Raw genomic sequence first — 16,810 nt, forward strand, 5'->3', positions numbered from 1 at the left:
AACGTTACATCAGTCAAGGCCCAGGTTTACAACATGCAACATTTAAAGAATTTGTAATGCCAAAACCAAACAGGTTAACAGGGAATTCAAAGTGCTACCGCTCTGCAGGGAAGTTTCATGTTGCTCACTGCCTGATATCCTGCGCTTATGCAGCTGAAGCAGACTCCTCATCAAAAACTATACTCTTGAGGAAGATGCCCCAGAACCATTTAACGTTCTCAGACAACAAGAGGAACGACAACAAAGAGTAAATAGATGAAAGCATCTAACTCTGATCGCTATGAAGGCGTGCCAGCTGCCTCGTTGACTAGTTGTGCAGCAAGGCACAAGAGCTTGGGTACTGCCTGGTACAAGCTAAGGTTCTTTACAACTTGCTCACAAGCAAGAATCCATTTTGGTTTCAGTCTTAACAAGGCATTTCTCAGCTAGTTCATCAAGCAACATGTCCGGTGGCTTAGGGGTCCAGTCACGAGTATGAATCTTGAAAATTTCTTTTCTAGCCTGGAAGTAAAATCATTGCATTTTAGCTTGTCTCAAGTTTTCCTTAAAAATACCAACAAGAAACAAACAAAAAAAAAAAAAAAAAAAAACAGTCCTCCCTCAAAACCCCTCACCTATTAATACGCTTTTCTTACTTGCTCAACTTTCAAGTATTTTACAGTTATTTAATATACACTCTGCATTGTCAACCAGGAAATTGAATATTTCTTATTTGTTACACTGGACTTTTTTCTAGGAACCTACAGTGAAAGAAAAGGCATTTATAGCTTCAATAACAAGTTTCCAAACTATGAGACCTAAGGACCCAGAGGAAAATACTGCAATGAAAAATTTATCCAGAAACTTTTCTTTGTTGTCCAAAAAAACTTCTCTAAAATTTAACAAGCTTTCATTGTGACAGTCTCATTACTTCATCACATTTGCTTTTCAGGCAGTAGATTCACAGAAAGCACTGCTGGCACAATGTTTCAAATTGCTACAATTACTATAAAGAAGAAAATAATTATGACTCAAACTACTACCACTGATCCGGGGCACAATCAAATGCACACACGTCCCCTATTCATTCAGAAGTGAAGGACTGAGACCAAAAACACAACTTCATGATGAAAGCGCCCAAGTGGACTAAATAATTAAGCAAACAGGTACAACTTTGGGAATGAAAGGTTTGATTATAGAACTAACTACTCGGTGGTATCATCTTGACCATATATATTCAGTACCAGATTTGCCCTCCATGGAACAACGCAGTGTCTCCACATATCACTCTCTTGTTCAAGTTGTCAATTTTTTTTTCCTATAAAGTTGGACTTTGCCATGGTAGCACTAATGTTGAATTTCAGTTCTCACCTCTTTATTTGGCAAGTTGAAGAGGAACTCTCTGTCAAAGCGTCCTGGTCTTCGTAAAGCAGGATCTATAGAATCCAGTCTGTTGGTAGCTCCAATTACCACGATCTCCCCTCTGTTAACTATGCCGTCCAGAAGCGTCAGAAGAGTTGAAACAATGGAACTAATAGAAAAATATAATTTTTACTTACTGGTTCAGTAAATTTTGTCACATTCCACATGACTTTCTTCCATGAGTAGTCAAAAAGGACAAGCTTTAAGGACAAGACTCATTTTAAGACATAAACAATAGGTAAGTTAACACAGACCACATGCTGATATCAGGCTTAGTAAATTGGTTTCAACTATCGTTTAGAAGCACCTGTTTTGGCATTGAGTTACAAGTTTTCAGGATAAATTAACGTGTTCACAGTAAATTAAACAGGTCATCATCCTTTTTTTTTTTTTCATTCCCCAGAGATCAAGCAGATTTTATGTAGGTGCAAAACTGTAATACCTATGAATGTGGTCTTGTTTACTGGAGCGCACAGGAGCGAGACCATCTATCTCGTCAAAGAAAATAATTGAAGGTCGCATCTGATAGGCCTAGCACAAAAACACAGAGTAAAACACCATTATTTAAAGGAAAAATGCACAGAAACATCATGGTTGGAATGTCATCTAAACTAGATTTTTCACTTCAGCCTCTGGGACATCTACCGATAGAGCTACTGGAGTATCTGGCATGTCTAACAGAAGACAGCAGTCTGTGTCAACCCACTGTATCCGGGTGACAGGAAGCAAATCGTTCCAGTAGTTCCTACAGCTGACATTCACAGCAGAAACACTGGCATTTCCATTTCAGTGGGAAAAAAAAATAACAAAATACAAAAAAAGCAAGTTCTACTTAAAAACGTTGACCACAGAAAATAATGGTTTCAACTCTGACAGAACACACTGTGCATTTCAACCTTACCTGTTCAAATAACACACGAAGTTGGCGTTCTGATTCCCCCACGTATTTTCTCATGCAGTCCGAAGCACTTCTCATAAAAAATGGTATTTTTCTGTCACTTCGGCTATATTCATTGGCAAGTGCACGAGCAACTAGTGTTTTCCCTGTTCCTGGGGGGCCATAAAATAGACAGCCTCTGCAATAAAAAAAGATCCAGATAGGAAAAAAAAACATCATGATGAGTACCTCCTACAACCATCATCTCTAGAACAAGCGTCTTTCCTAACCAAAACACATCACGTACAGGACAGCAGTAATAGCTGAAGTGTGGGTAGAGTCAGAACAGATAGAAGTTCTGCATTTTTACAACGTTTCACAAGAAAATTCATTTTTTTCACCCAAAGAAATGAATAAGGGGGTAACTCAAGTGTATAAAACCTTCAAAAGAGAGCATACTGTCCCAGAAGGACACTTCCAAAACTGCTGACAAACAGTTTGATTACAGCAAACCAGAGCCAAACAGGCAAACTTCAGCACAGAATCTGAGAATGGGCTGAATGGTGAATCACCACTTCATTCTTCAGTGATAAACTGCATATTCTTGCTTTCACAATATGCAGAATCTGATAGTAAAGCATTTAATGCTCCTCTCAAAAGCATTAAGTTACTGGGTTTGGTCTCTCAGACCATCTATTGCTGATGGCACGTGAGGAAGCCTAAAGCCGGAAGGAAAAGCGATGCCTTAGCACTCAGAGGGAAAAAAAAAAGAAAACAAAAGTAGGCAGGAAAAACAATTGGGCTTCCAGGCAACATATTACAATTGACTTCCACTAGATAATCCCTTCTTGCTTACAAACTAATCAAGCTGACTTGTACATAAAACTGAGAACAAAACCACTCCAACCCAACTAACCCAACTTTTTAAAGACACCAGACGGTAAAACTTAAAATTTTAAGACGTTGCTTATATTTTTAACCTACAAATATTCTGGATTCTATCCATTTTTAAGAAACCACTTTTTGCTACTACTAAAACAAACGTTCACCGCTGCCAAAATGTTGAAGCATGGAAGCATATTGATACCTTAACTGAACTTTCTCCTGAAAACAGCTGACTTACGATTTATCACTTTAATGAGTTACCTTGGGGACTGAATATTGAACCGCTGAAAAACTTCTGGATACAGGAGGGGAAAAATCACCATCTCTTTCAAAGCTGCGATGTGTTCGGAAAGACCACCCACGTTCTCAAATCCAATCTAAAGAGAAATTCAACACAACAGAGTCTGTATGTTAAAGAAAGCAGCAACCTAGATCAAGGTTTCATCAGAAATTATCTCAGCACAACGGAAACATTCTGGGCAATTTTTGAAGTTGCTTTAGAGAAAACCATCAACAAAGGTAGTTGTAGATGGCACACTGAGATCTTTCATAATCCCTGGAAACACTCGCTGACACGATGATTAGTTTAAGACTTACCGCACTATCTATTTGCATTGCATCTCCCTGACTTCCTCCAACTTTCTTTTGATCCCTCTGAACTCTCTTTAGGTCCTGTTTCTGAAGTTTCACTCGAAAAGTCCTGATTTGAATTAAGGAGAAGTTATAGGGCTTCTTTTTCTTTAAGATGCAACTCGAAGATTTTTGTTTTTCATAAGAATGCCAAGCAAATGTAGAAAACATTAATTAATATATAGAAGACCTAATTAATTGACATAAACTCACACAGTTAAATTTAGATAAACTTGAACATGGCTAAATATCCATTTGAAGGAGATTCATCCCTCCCCTGTTCTCTAATGACAGCAACCTTCTTGGAGATGTGCTCTCGCTGTCCTCACTGCTCTCACCACTCTCCTCCGTATCACATGTGCTAAGCAAGGGAGATGAGCAAGAGGGTGTAGAATCACTGATGTCATCTGCATGTCTCCGTCTGCAAGCCAGCATATAAACCAGAAAGTTAAAAAGAAAATAGAGCAGATACTAAGTAACACCAAAAGTTAAGGGAATTCTATCTCAAAATTTACTCTGAGATCTATTTTCCAGTCCATTGTACTCCTTAGCAATCTGATTTCAAAGGCCATGACATGATTTTCCTCGTGACAACTGTCTGCTTTCAAGAATGCTCAACAAAATATCTGGCAATCAACAGCATTCTCTACGCACTAACTGCTTACAGAATCCAAAAAGCCTTTATCATTACTAAGGCAATTTATGACTTCATTTAGATCTTTTATTGTTTAAGGTTAACTTCATACAGAAACATTAGTTGATTCCAAACAGAAACTAGAGTCAGTATTTGAGTGATAACTTTTTTTTTTTTTTAATCCAACAAAACTTCCATAAAGCCTCTCCCTCTAAATCGAATAAAATTATTTTTGGTTTTAAGAAAATAATTTGTATCCTTCAAGATTAAATAGTCTGACTAAGATTTTTAAGGGGGGATTCTGGCTTCAGTTCCAGAACCAAAGAATTTCAGTTACAGAAACTCAGACACTACCTCCATAATCATCTTATCAGCGACCCACAAATATTGGATTTAAAAAAGAAACCAACTTAAAAGTACCCACCTCCTCCCCTCCAAATGTTTTTCCTCTCTATCCTCAGACTACCAAAGTACCGATCATAAACTTACTCTGTAATTACCACTAAACTGAAAACCCTTTGAAGCATTATGCAGTAAGGAGACTGACAGCTCTACGGATAAGTTAGAGCTATCACTAGCCATACACCAACCTGGCACGTCTTCTATATTTTTGTGACCCAGCATTTTCAAGTGACTCTTTCTGTCTGACAGAACAGGGCTGGCCCGAGTTAGTCCTCTCTCGATCTCTTTGTCTTACTGAAAGGAAAGAATTTAGAATAATGATACAGATACATTTAAGAGAGGAGGATATCAAAAGATAAAGAAAATGCCACGTGTTTCACTCATCCCTAATTCCAGAAGAATTTTTAACTGTTTTTGCTTTTCATCAGTGCATGGTACAAGCGGAAAACTACGCCCTTTTTAAAGGTGAACTGAAAATCACAAGAGCAAGACTATTAAGTGTGATTAATTACTGTTATATCAAGGATGCATAGCACTAAGTACGCCAAACAGCAAAGAAATACAACGGGCACAGGACACACGTGTCTGATAAAAACAGCGAAGTTCATGTGCAGAATGAAGGTACAGAACTGAAACAGAACTGTGTGCGCAAACACATGTATTTGCATTCAAAAATTTTATCTCACTTATGTGCAAGAAATAAGGTTTTAAGAGAAACTGTGCGTTCAACCTACTTTCCATAGGAGCTTGGTAGCGGTCAACAGGTTTCCTCCATCGAAGGTTGTAACGCCTTGGAACATCTTCACCGTCATTTTCTTTGTTCTCACTTCCTCTTGATGTTTGTACTGTACCACAAAATGACACCGAATCGTTAAGTACTTTTGCAAATTATATGAAATCCAAAATGCATTACACAGATGCCTGTAAGTTTTATTATTATCATTATTTTAATGACACAGTGGATCCTGCAAAACCTTAAGATGAATTTATGCAAGTCACGTTTCAGAAATCACAAATCCTAGCAGATGAGCATGCATCTAGACGTTGTTCTGTCCTCTCTGAAACTGCTGATGGACTTGTCGTCAGCCTCAGTGTTTAACAACAGGCAAAATTCTGTCATATTGCTTAGCTAAGATGCAGATCTTCTGAAAACAGCTATTTCAGAAAGTCACTTCTTAGTTTGAGAAAGTGTTTAATGGAAAGGGTTTTAATAATCTGTAGTGCTAAGACTAAGCATAGTAATCTAAGTCCAAGTCTAGCTCTGCCACAAATTCTGTGAGCAATAATGGGCCAGACACAGGCTTGAAGCTCACCAATGAGAAAACAATGCCAAATGCACATAAGCTTAGGCCCTTAGCTTCTGTCAAGTAACCTGAAGTTGTTTCATGAAAGATGGTAAAAAACACAAAAAACAGAGTGCAATTATCTACTGGGTTCTGGTGAATATCCTCTCACGTTAACAGCAGGACACCGAGGAAGGAACGTACATACTCCGTTCACCTACCTGTTTGCCAAAAGGACTTATCTTTTTTTCTTGGAAAGCACCGCCCTCTTTGGTTTTTATTTTTTAACCCCAAAGGTTGCATTGCTTTCTGAATGCAAGGTAGGTGCCATGGGGTATACAGACAGCACACGGAAAACTGAGCGATCAGTAAATGAGTTTGCGATCACTACCATCTCCAGTCCTTGGTGTTCCAACACTTCTATCACAAAAGCATGAATTTCTCTGCTTTATTGCTCCACTAATCCTTTCCTTTGTTCCAATAACTTCCTTTGTAACAACACTGACACTTTCCTCACTCTTCTCTGGCGTATTTTTCATTATAAAAGTATATTCTAGCTCTTTCCTGATTTAAAATTGTAGTTTGCATTTTGATCATCAATTAATTGCTCCGGGCTCATTTCCCATTCAACGTGCTATTTAAAATTCCTCTCTACAAGTCTCTACTGCACAGCTCCCTGAAACCCACACACTTTAACCAAGCTTCTCCCTCTAGACTGGCCCCCGCCTTGTATTCAAGCTACTCTTATTCAGACTTTGAGCTAATGTTTTCCTAACTAAACCTCCAAAGGAGTCAACTCTGCTTCTCCCTTACTAGTCCATGGCCCAGCCATTCTTCCTCCGAAGAACTTCCCTCGGGTTCCCACCTGCCACTGTGCATCTCTCTGCTCCTCTGGGCCTCTGAAGGGAGGAGCAAAGTATTTTCTGGGGCTCAGCCTCCTGTCACTGTCTCTCTGAGCTCCTTTGCAGGTGTGCAGGTGAGCTCTATCACATAATCTAACTTGTCAGCTCATCTACTGCAACACCCTTTTTGGTCCTTAAGTACAGTCTTGCCCTGTTCTGATCTGTTTAGAAAGCTCCTACGAGGATGATCTAATTTACTGCCTTAATCACAACTAACGTTCTTCTTAAAAACTGTAAGTTTTCCCATCACTTCCAAGTTAATACGGCCTTTCGTGGCTTAACCTCATTCCACAAGTCACTGAGTACCCAGATGACAGCTCCTAATTACAGGCCCTGACAGCAGCTTACGGTGACTGCCTCCTAAACACAGAAATGCACAACGCTATCCTCCCTCCTGCTGAGCTTCACGCTTGGGAGGAGCTTTTCATAAACATCTGGCAGCCTATCTACCTTGCTTCCTGAAAATTCTTGCTGTGCTGCTCAAAACCGTGAAAACTGTCACGCTCCTGCTGTAGCGGTATCACCGTTTCGCATGCTGAGTAATAGTAATGCTGTCCATTTCTTTCCATTCCCACCTGTCTACAACCATCTGTTGCCTTTTATCTGGTAAGCAGTTTGGAAAAGCGCTGTTGTTTTTGGTGGTTTTTTTTCACCTGTTCTGAGCTCACTACAGTACAGCCCTAGAGCTCATACTAAGGCTTGTGAAGTCAATAGCAACACAGAATTTTTACAGAAGACAAACACCCAGTAGATTAGCTTCTTTCAATTGTTTAAGGCTTTTGGTTAGAACAGAGTAAAGAAAACTTAAAACCAGAACTCACCAACCTCATCTGGACTGCCAGGTCCAGTTCTTTCAAAGTCTGACTTCACACAGGTGAAGATATCAAGGTTCTCCTAATTCCAAGCAGCAAGAAAGATCGGTCACAAACGTGCAGAAAAACAGACGTGCATACACGTACATCCACTGACAGACACGTCTGTCTGTTGATGCTTACACAGTAACATTATCGAGGCACCCCGTATACACACAAAAAATAAATTATTGCACAAGAGGAGAGAATGGGAATATGATTGCGTGCACCCACAATCAGTAACAAGAATTTCTGCTCTAAACCAGGGCTCAGTACATGCAGTGGTTAAATACTTGCCCAGATACACAACTGAGTGCATTAGTTAATCAGAGGTTAATAACCTACAGCGTGACAGAACCAGGGAAAAAGAACTACCTTTCTAGCAGACATACCAAAAGAAATCATACAGGCGTGTGAGAGATGCTAATAAAAAGTACTGTGGACAATTCTGGATTCATTTCACAGCCCTGGGCAACCAGCTCTAGGTGTCCCTGCTTGAGCAGGGGAGGGTTGGACCAAGTGACCTCCAGAGGCCCCTTCTAACCTCAACCATTCTGTGATTTGAGAGAAAAAAAAGGGAATTCAGAGCTAAACTAAAAGCTATGAAAGTAGGTTATCGGGAAGTTTTAAAATGATGTGCCTATCATTCAAAAGAACAGTAATTTAATAAAATAGTTGAATTTAATAGAGCAAAACCAAGACAGAGGAAGTATGATTGCTGCATACAACTTTAACAGGGGTTCCTCTAGAGACAGGGGTTTATTTAAGCTCTCAGGGAAGGCCAGCACACAAACAAATATACATAAAGTAGCCATCAGTTCATTCAGCTGGAAATTTGAAAGGCTTCAAGTTCCTGAAAACTCTGGGAGCAGTTTGCAGCCAAGGAAGAATTCTAAAATGCAAGTTAGGTCAATTAAAGAAAACAGCTCCATTTGCCTGTAACAGATGACTAAAGCTACATGATACTGGAGATTCTTTGTGAGCTCTCAGGAAAAAAAAATGTTAACAGGAATCAAAATTCGAGTGAGTGACCAACACAGGAAGCTATGCACTGCCTTTTGTTAAGCTTTCCAAGTAAGTGCGTTCCTGAGCATGACGAGAGATATGATTTAGGAGTTAAGGATAAAAAGCTGAACAGCTTAAACTGCCAAGCTGATGGAAAGCACCAGTCTTTTTGCATATTCAGTCCCCCAGGCAGAGCTTTTAGTAACATTTGGAGTAAAAACCCAAGTCCGAAACAGCTGTTTGTAAACAGCGTCCATTCAAAAAGCAGAAGGCAATTCAGAAACTGGAGTGGAAGACATGCATTTCAGCATCTCCCCGTTATCCCACATCTTCTGCAGAAGATGCTTCCTCCACTCTTAAAAGACATCTGGAGCACAACCGTATCAGTAAGACATGAAGATATAACCAGAGAGCAAGACCAAATGGTAGTTTAGACCACACTATTCTTTGGAAGGAAGTTATTTCAGTTCAATTAAAATTACAACTAAGTTACTTCCCTACGTGAAATACTCTACAAAAATGGCAAACTGACGGAGTATTTGCTCTGTCATTTGTACCTCAACATCTTCCCAACATCTTTGGCATCTACGCATCTGCTCCATTTCATCCATTTTTTGTAGCACAACTTCCGCAGTACTAAGATACAAAGTTGACATGTAAGAGCAAAGTTAGGCATGTATGAAAAAATAAAACAGCACACACAATCAATAAGAGATTTTAATGTAGTACGCACAAAGCAAAAGTCATTGACACTTAGCCAAGATTTTAGACATTACCAAAACATTAGGTCAAATCTTTAGTTTTGATAGAGATTTAAGAACAAGCTTTTGAGGATTTGCAAACATACGCTGTTTTCAGGTTTATTCTCCTCTCTTACTGAGCACATTTAAAATATATATATATTTAAATGCAGGAGGAAAATAAGAATTCTGACATCCTAGTAAGATGTTATAAAAAAATTATGTCAACTTTTAATCCTACTTAAGTTGCTCTGCACAGTAGCATTAAGCCATTTTTTGTTAACCAAGGAAAGGCTGTTTGTTCTTCTCTACATGGGAATCTAAGTTTTGTGTTGTAGAAAATGATGAAATGAAAGGAAAGCAAATTCTGAAGCAGAAAACAATTTTGGCTTCAGAAACAGAAATCAACCATGGACAGAAATGCAGAATCGCTAGGACTACTTTGCTTTGACTGTATCAAACCGTCCTCAGTTTCTTAACCAAGCATTACATTCACTTTTGTGAGTATGGAACAAAAAGTTCATTAAAAATGACGGCACTTCTGATGCTAAGAAAACTGCCAAATGGGGAAAACTCAACGAATTGAACTCTCAATGCCAGGAGCAGCCATACCTCTTTGCTGTCAAAAAAAAGAGCAAGTCAAGGCCAACATCATGCCATAGTGCAAAGGCTTGCTAAGAAAGATCATTTTAAGAGGTCTGCAAGAAAAGATGACTTACTTTGTTATAAGTTTGTCAAATAGAACGGACGAGTTAGTAGTAGAGTACCGACTGCGTCGGACTCTACAGCTGCGGCACAGCTCCAAGTCCCTGTTTTCTCCATGGACTCGTCTCATAGTTTTTGCACCAGCTCTACTCCTCAATGTTCTGGTGACTGAAACGCAGAAAAAGTATTTTGAAACAGTCAAGATGGGATTCTCCTTATTTCACCGTTGCTCTTGTAAAATGTAAACAGACAAACAAAAAAGGCACCCTGAAGTGGATTGATTTTTCTTTAAATTTCAGATCAGAAGTTGTTGACACAACCACTGCATTCCACTTATTTATCGCTCTGCACGTTTAAACTGTCTACTTAAAACTGTGACCTGTAGAGAAATTTTTAAAGAGACTGAAAGCTAGCCAGACAAAAACAAACGTGCAACTTTTGTTCCATGCAGGAGGGAAATTTACTCCAGTTATTTCTGTCTTGGAAAAGTGAGAACAATCTACACCTTTCTCTAAGGTGTTTTCACTCCATTCATGTCAAACTGTATCTAACAGTGCTCAAAAAAAACCACTATTACATTGCAAGCCTCTTCCTAAGAGGTGTATGTTTTATTACTCCGTTTATGCATGCAGCACTTTCATTTCCTGCATTATGGACAGCTCAAGGAGGTAAGAATCGTTTCAAGAGAAACACCCAAACACCAGATAACTCAAACTCGTGCTTTTTAGAAAAAAGCCTGCCCATTGTTTACCGTACAGCACCCTTTGGCACAGGTTTGTTGCTTGCACTGTCATTAAAAGAGCCAAGAGGACAAGGGGAAGGGAAGAGCTACACCACTGTGGTGGTAGGATCACAGCTAAGGTTTAGTTTTGTGGTTGCCAACTATAAAACTAAGTTTAAACTTACCAAGTATCAATTTACTTTGCACAATTAGAACAGTTTGCTTTGTGCCTACGAAGCTGCAATTCACACTGCTCCCTCCCCAAGGAATTCATAAAATCTCCTATTTGCACCTACCTCTCTTCACAGAAAAGTCACTGATGAGTGAATTCAGCTGACTACAGAAGGCTTTGGGGCCAAATGAAAGCGATGGAGTGACCAAGTGCCATCCTCTTCAGTAACCAGCATAAATCGGTATCCCGGGGAGTTACAGCCACTTACCTGTGTTGTATTCTTTTTTTTGTTCCAATTTCGGCTTTCTCGACTGCCTACATTAAGAAAGAGGACAGGGGAGAGAAGGGAGAAGAGACTTTTTGTATTAGACCCATCAAGGATGGGAAATTTCACCACGTTTACAAGCCAGTGCTCCATGGTATACAAAGAGAAGCCTGTAGGCCTCACGGAGGATCCAGATCCCAAGTCTGTTGTGTACCAGATACATGCGGTTCTGTATGTACCCACATTTCCTAGCTTGCTCATGTTGAATTCTCAAAATTATGAGCAATAGCACCCAAGTGGAAAAGATACATGTCCTGGTTTCAGTTAGGACAGTTAGTTCTCCTAGTAGCGGGTAGGTTGCTATGTTTTGGCTTAGGATGTGTGAAAGGATGTTTAGAAGGGTGCTGATACCACCCCAATGTTTCAATTGCTGCAGAGCAGTATTTACAACAAGCCAAGGACCTTTTGGTGTCTCACTGTCCTACTAGCAATCAGAATTGGCACACAGCAACAGCTGCGAGGGGACAGATTCAGGATGGCCGACCCCAACTGGCCAAAGAATTCTATGCACACAGAAATCACACACACAATTTCTAGGTTGGAAGAGACCTCAAGATCATCGAGTCCAACCTCTGACCTAACGCTAACAGTCCCCACTAAACCATATCCCTCAGCTCTACATCTAAACGTCTTTTAAAGACTTCCAGGGATGGTGACTCCACCACTTCCCTGGGCAGCCTGTTCCAGTGTCTAACAACCCTTTCGGTAAAGAAGTTCTTCCTAAGATCCAAACTAAAACTCCCCTGTCGCAACTTAAGCCCATTCCTCCTCATCCTGTCACCCGGCACGTGGGAGAACAGGCCAACCCCCACCTCGCTACAGCCTCCTTTAAGGTGTCCGTAAAGAGCAATAAGGTCGCCCCTGAGCCTCCTCTTCTCCAGGCTGAACAAGCCCAGCTCCCTCAGCCGCTCCTCGTAGGACTTGTTCTCCAGGCCCCTCACCAGCTTCGTCGCCCTTCTCTGGACCTGCTCAAGCACCTCGATGTCCTTCTTGTAGCGAGGGGCCCAAAACTGAACACAGTACTCGAGGTGCGGCCTCACCAGAGCCGAGTACAGGGGGACGATCACCTCCCTAGCCCTGCTGGCCACACTGTTTCTGATACAAGCCAGGATGCCGTTGGCCTTCTTGGCCACCTGAGCACACTGCTGCCTCATATTCAGCCGACTGTCCACCATCACTCCCAGGTCCTTCTCTGCCTGGCAGCTCTCCAACCACTCATCTCCCAGCCTTTAGCTCTGCCTTATGGCAACATGCTGCACCATGGATAGGGCGGGGCAGCCGGGCTGCTAGGGGTTACGCTGGGCACTGGTCAGCGGGTAGCGAGCAACCGCATTGTACATCACTTGTTTTGTACATATTACTATTAGCAGTACTATTATCATCATCATTATCATTATTATTTTCCTGTCTTAATAAACTGTCTTTATCTCAACTCGCAGGCTTCACTTTCCCGTTTCTCTCCCCCATCCCAGAGAGGGAGGTGAGAGGGTTGGAGAAGGGCTGTGTGGTGTTTAGCTGCCGGCCGCGTTAAACCACAACACCACCTCAAAGGGGTTGGGGAAAAAAACATATGTTTTTGTAGAAAAGACTTTCACTGAGAAGAGGGATTCTAGCTTTAAGGTGCTGGTACACCATCAGCATGCTCATAGGCCTTTGCTGATTTTAGCCGGAGGTTTATCAGGCCACAACTCACTGCACATGCTTTTTCTCTCTTGCTTTTCAATCTACAAATCGAACAGAGATTGAACATATAGAAATACAGTACCTTGAAAAGCGTCTTCTGTTGACAGTTCCCCTCAGTATCGCCATACTTTCTTCAAAGCTGGAGACCGAACACCGCAGCATGCTTTTTCTCATTGATCTTAAGCGGTGTCCGTTGAAACATTCACTACTGGTAGAAGAATAATCCTAGGGAAAGAAGGAAATAAGAATATATTTATGTGAACCACGTAGATTCAGATAAAGAAATTCTTCCTCACGCAAGTTTAATTAACCCTCCTGACTTGGTAGTGGGGCAACTAATGGCAGGCAGACACTGAAACGCTGCTGTGCGTTGCTGTGCTGTGAAAAACCTGGAGAGAAAAAAAAAAAAAAAAAGCTTTCAAAACTAAAGCTTCCCTCTCCCCACCATTTTCTTGTGGATAACTTAAGCTTAATATCCTTGGCAAAAAGATATTGCAGCAAAACCTTTCACATAAACTTAGTGTTTCGTGAAAAACAACAACAAAAAACTTTAAATTCAATTGGAATTTTTTTCAATAAATTCAATTGGAATTTAAATTCAAAACTTTAAATTCAATTGAATTTAAATTAAAAAAAATAAACTAATTAAATTAAAAAAAATTAAATTCAATTGACTGTTCAGAGGAACAGTCAAGCTTGACATTATACATCCTAGAATTAAAATCTAGTTCGAGTTTTTCTCCCATCTCCAGACCTTGCTAAAGATGCTTATTAGGAGCTCTGTCAAAAAAAAGTGTAAGGCTTGTTATATCAAAGCTTTGAACCCTTCTTACTGCCCTTGACCTTCTTCACATTGCTGCTCCTACAAGGGTGAGTACTATCATTTTTAGTACGGGAGGGAAGCTGTGATATCCTTGAGTGGGGGGTCGTTCTGTTTACAAAATGAAGTTCCAGCAAGAGTACATCAAATGAAATTTCACTCGAAAGTCAGAAAATAGACAAGATTCTTCTGCTTCCTGGCACTAACTTTACTAAGAGCTTAGCTAGCGTTTGCTCAAGGTAACAGCAAAGGCATGAAGAAGTTAGAGGAGGGCACTGGTAAGGGCACGTGGGAGAATGCTTTTCTTCCTCCTGTTCTCCGTGCTGAGAGAAAGGGGCCTCACGAGATGCTTGCCCTAGCACAAGTTTGAATCCAGGCATCTGAAACAACTCTTGAAGACGTTTTTTATTCCCCAGACCCAGCAGAGATGAAACAAGACCTAAAGCTTGATGAGACCAGCCTGGTCTGCCACAGTGATGTTTAATGTTTTTCCTCCGGGAGGCTTAAGAAAGGAAAGAGTGGAATAACTCAGGAGACCTCTGTACACATAGTTATGCATTTATTTGATGACTTCTCTGCAACAAGCACAGTGCCGTGTACTCGTGTTATTCTTTATCAGCTCTTCTTTTATCTTCACCTTGTCTCAAACAAGGGCACAGCCGGGAACAATGGACCAGGAACCCTGACCATCCTCTGGCTCCTACAAAAGCATCCCAAGTCAGTGAGACAGCAGACACTGAGAAGCACTACGTTACCTGCAGCAGGCTGCCAGCAGGGCAGAACTGGCTCGTATCAGTCATACAAGGCTGAAAAAACGCACTCAAGAAGTGAAATTCAGCAGAAGCAAGTGGCTAAACCAGAGCAAGGAAACTGCAGGAAGGAATTTTGTAGTAGTTTGAAAGTTATTTTCCTCCTACTATGGGAAGTGATCAACAATTGCTTCTAAGAAGTTAGCTGTTGGGTGTCTCTAAGGAAGCAAGCAGATGCTCCAGTGCCAGCCAAACAGATAAGTGTGTTTAGGCTAGGAGCTCTGGCGTCAAGTCCCTACGCAGATGACTCAGGAAGGCTCAGCAGAGAAAAGGGCCACTTCCCACTTTCCCCAAACAAAAAGGGAACTCTGGAGCACACGGGTGTCAAGTACAGGTCACAACAAAACGACCTTGTTCGGCCTGAGGAATCACAGCGGGGTTGTAAAGCTGCAGACAAACAGCCTCCAGAGGGACAGCCGCCGCTTACGGTCTGCCACAGGACTCCTTGGGACTGGAAACTTGGGAGAAGACGAAGCCATCAGACTCCGGTTTACCTGAGACTTTCTGCTGCATGCTCCTTAATCTAGATGGATGAAATACGCCGAATAACTGAAGGTAAATGGCTTGCTGGTATCGGGAAAACTGCAAAAGCTGCTATTGCCGAGTCTTTGCGCACCAGAAAGTCAGGAAAGAGACATTAGGATGTGAACAAGCAGCTAGGAGCAGGATCGCCATCTCTGTCATCTAGGGCACTTCTACATGTCTCTGCTATATGAGTGCTCCAGCAAAGGCTGGCGGTCCTACAAACGAAACAGGAGTGACTCTGTGCCTCGAAGCATGGGAAAGTTCTGCAAAGAGGTGAAAAAACACAAAGAAAGAAACCAAACCAAACACACCTTACAACCTGTTTCATGAGAAGGATTCTGCTTTCGCTTCAGTGAAAACTTTACATTTAACTTCCTCATTCCTGCTCCCACAAGGAAAGCGGGCCAGCTGTTTGCCCTGCCTGACTTTGCACAGCCTTCCCTCACGTGCCACGGGCAGCTCAAGTCCTTGCAGGCTTTGACAACCGCTTCTCATGCACACTGCAACGGCAAAGTGGAGATACTGAAGCAGCCTCCAGCGCCTGCTTGCAAAGAGACGACACCCCAAGGGCTGCTTCCTGCTTAGTTCAGTAGACTTGAAATGAGAAGGGGGAAGAGAAAGAGCAAAACAAAACCCCAGCCTGAACCCAAACAGCTGAGAACGCTGAGCTCGGCGGCACGGAGAGCTGAAAGCATCGCTCGGAGGCGGGGCTCGCCCTGAGAGCTGGGAGGTGCTTTGAGGTGGTTCTGCTCTGCCTTTGGGAAGAGCAGAGCTTGAGCTCTAGCTAGCTGTGTGTACAGCAGCCAATTCCTTCAGGTGATGCTGAGCGGGGATGGGAGCAGCAAGACGGAGCTGGAAATGGTGTGGATGAAATACCAGACACACGAATCGTCCCTAAGAGCAAATTCGGGCTTTCCCTAACACCATCAACCCCTTAAGGGAAGTCGTAACCACATTACACCCCCTAACTAACGGTTTTTTTACTTCAGCACTAATTAACTCTGATTTTTAGCCTTGCTCTCCGAGCCCCCTCAGCACCCCCCGCGTGCACCTGCCCGCGGGGCCGCCTGAGGGGGTGGGGGGCTGGTGAACGAACCCCCCCCCAAAGCTCCCCGCCCGGGCTCGCTCGGAGGGAACCCCGCGGGAACTCACGGCCGGGGCTGCTCTCTGCCTGCTCGTCCTCCTGCCGCCGGGCTGCAGCGAGAGGAACTCGGAGCTCGAGTCCATGGCAGCCAGGGACCGCCGGCGGCTGCCGGCGCTGCGCCTCAGCACCACCATGGCGGCGCCGCAGGGACTCCCGGAGGCGCGGCGCCCACTGAGGCGGCCCCGCGGCCCGCTGCGGATCCCTCCGCCTCACACGGAGCCCTCTATCCCCCTCCTCCCCCCTTTCTTCCCTCCTCGGCGCGGCTCCCTCTTCCGGCCCTCACTGAGGGCCGGCCC

The 16,810-nt window shown here is 42.4% G+C and overlaps 1 protein-coding gene across 1 annotated transcript; it reads right to left on the reverse strand.

The window, feature by feature from the left end:
- Position 1: 1 nt before the first annotated feature.
- Positions 2 to 16,764, reverse strand: LOC140000243 (ATPase family AAA domain-containing protein 2-like). Its single transcript, XM_072030055.1, has 15 exons — positions 16,523 to 16,764; positions 13,299 to 13,441; positions 11,477 to 11,523; positions 10,330 to 10,483; positions 9,428 to 9,506; positions 7,836 to 7,908; positions 5,564 to 5,674; positions 5,018 to 5,123; positions 4,092 to 4,214; positions 3,761 to 3,863; positions 3,425 to 3,540; positions 2,303 to 2,477; positions 1,844 to 1,932; positions 1,351 to 1,510; positions 2 to 501 (listed from the first exon to the last, which is right to left on the reverse strand). Exons 1-15 carry the CDS (start codon positions 16,646 to 16,648, stop codon positions 376 to 378), a joined length of 1,731 nt encoding a protein of 576 aa, XP_071886156.1. The 5' UTR covers positions 16,649 to 16,764; the 3' UTR covers positions 2 to 375.
- Between the last annotated feature and the right edge of the window lie 46 nt (positions 16,765 to 16,810).

Source organism: Anas platyrhynchos, chromosome 33 (genome assembly GCF_047663525.1).
Source record: "Anas platyrhynchos isolate ZD024472 breed Pekin duck chromosome 33, IASCAAS_PekinDuck_T2T, whole genome shotgun sequence".
NCBI classification, from domain to species: Eukaryota; Metazoa; Chordata; class Aves; order Anseriformes; family Anatidae; genus Anas; species Anas platyrhynchos.

Excerpts from the sequence above, each read along its gene's own strand:
- LOC140000243 (XM_072030055.1), bottom strand. The coding sequence starts at position 16,648 with ATGGTGGTGCTGAGGCGCAGCGCCGGCAGCCGCCGGCGGTCCCTGGCT. Across the intron at positions 5,124-5,563 it reads CTACCAAGCTCCTATGGAAA|TAAGACAAAGAGATCGAGAG; the intron begins GTAGGTTGAACG and ends CTTTCCTTTCAG. Across the intron at positions 3,864-4,091 it reads GAGAGCACATCTCCAAGAAG|GACTTTTCGAGTGAAACTTC; the intron begins GTTGCTGTCATT and ends AATTCAAATCAG.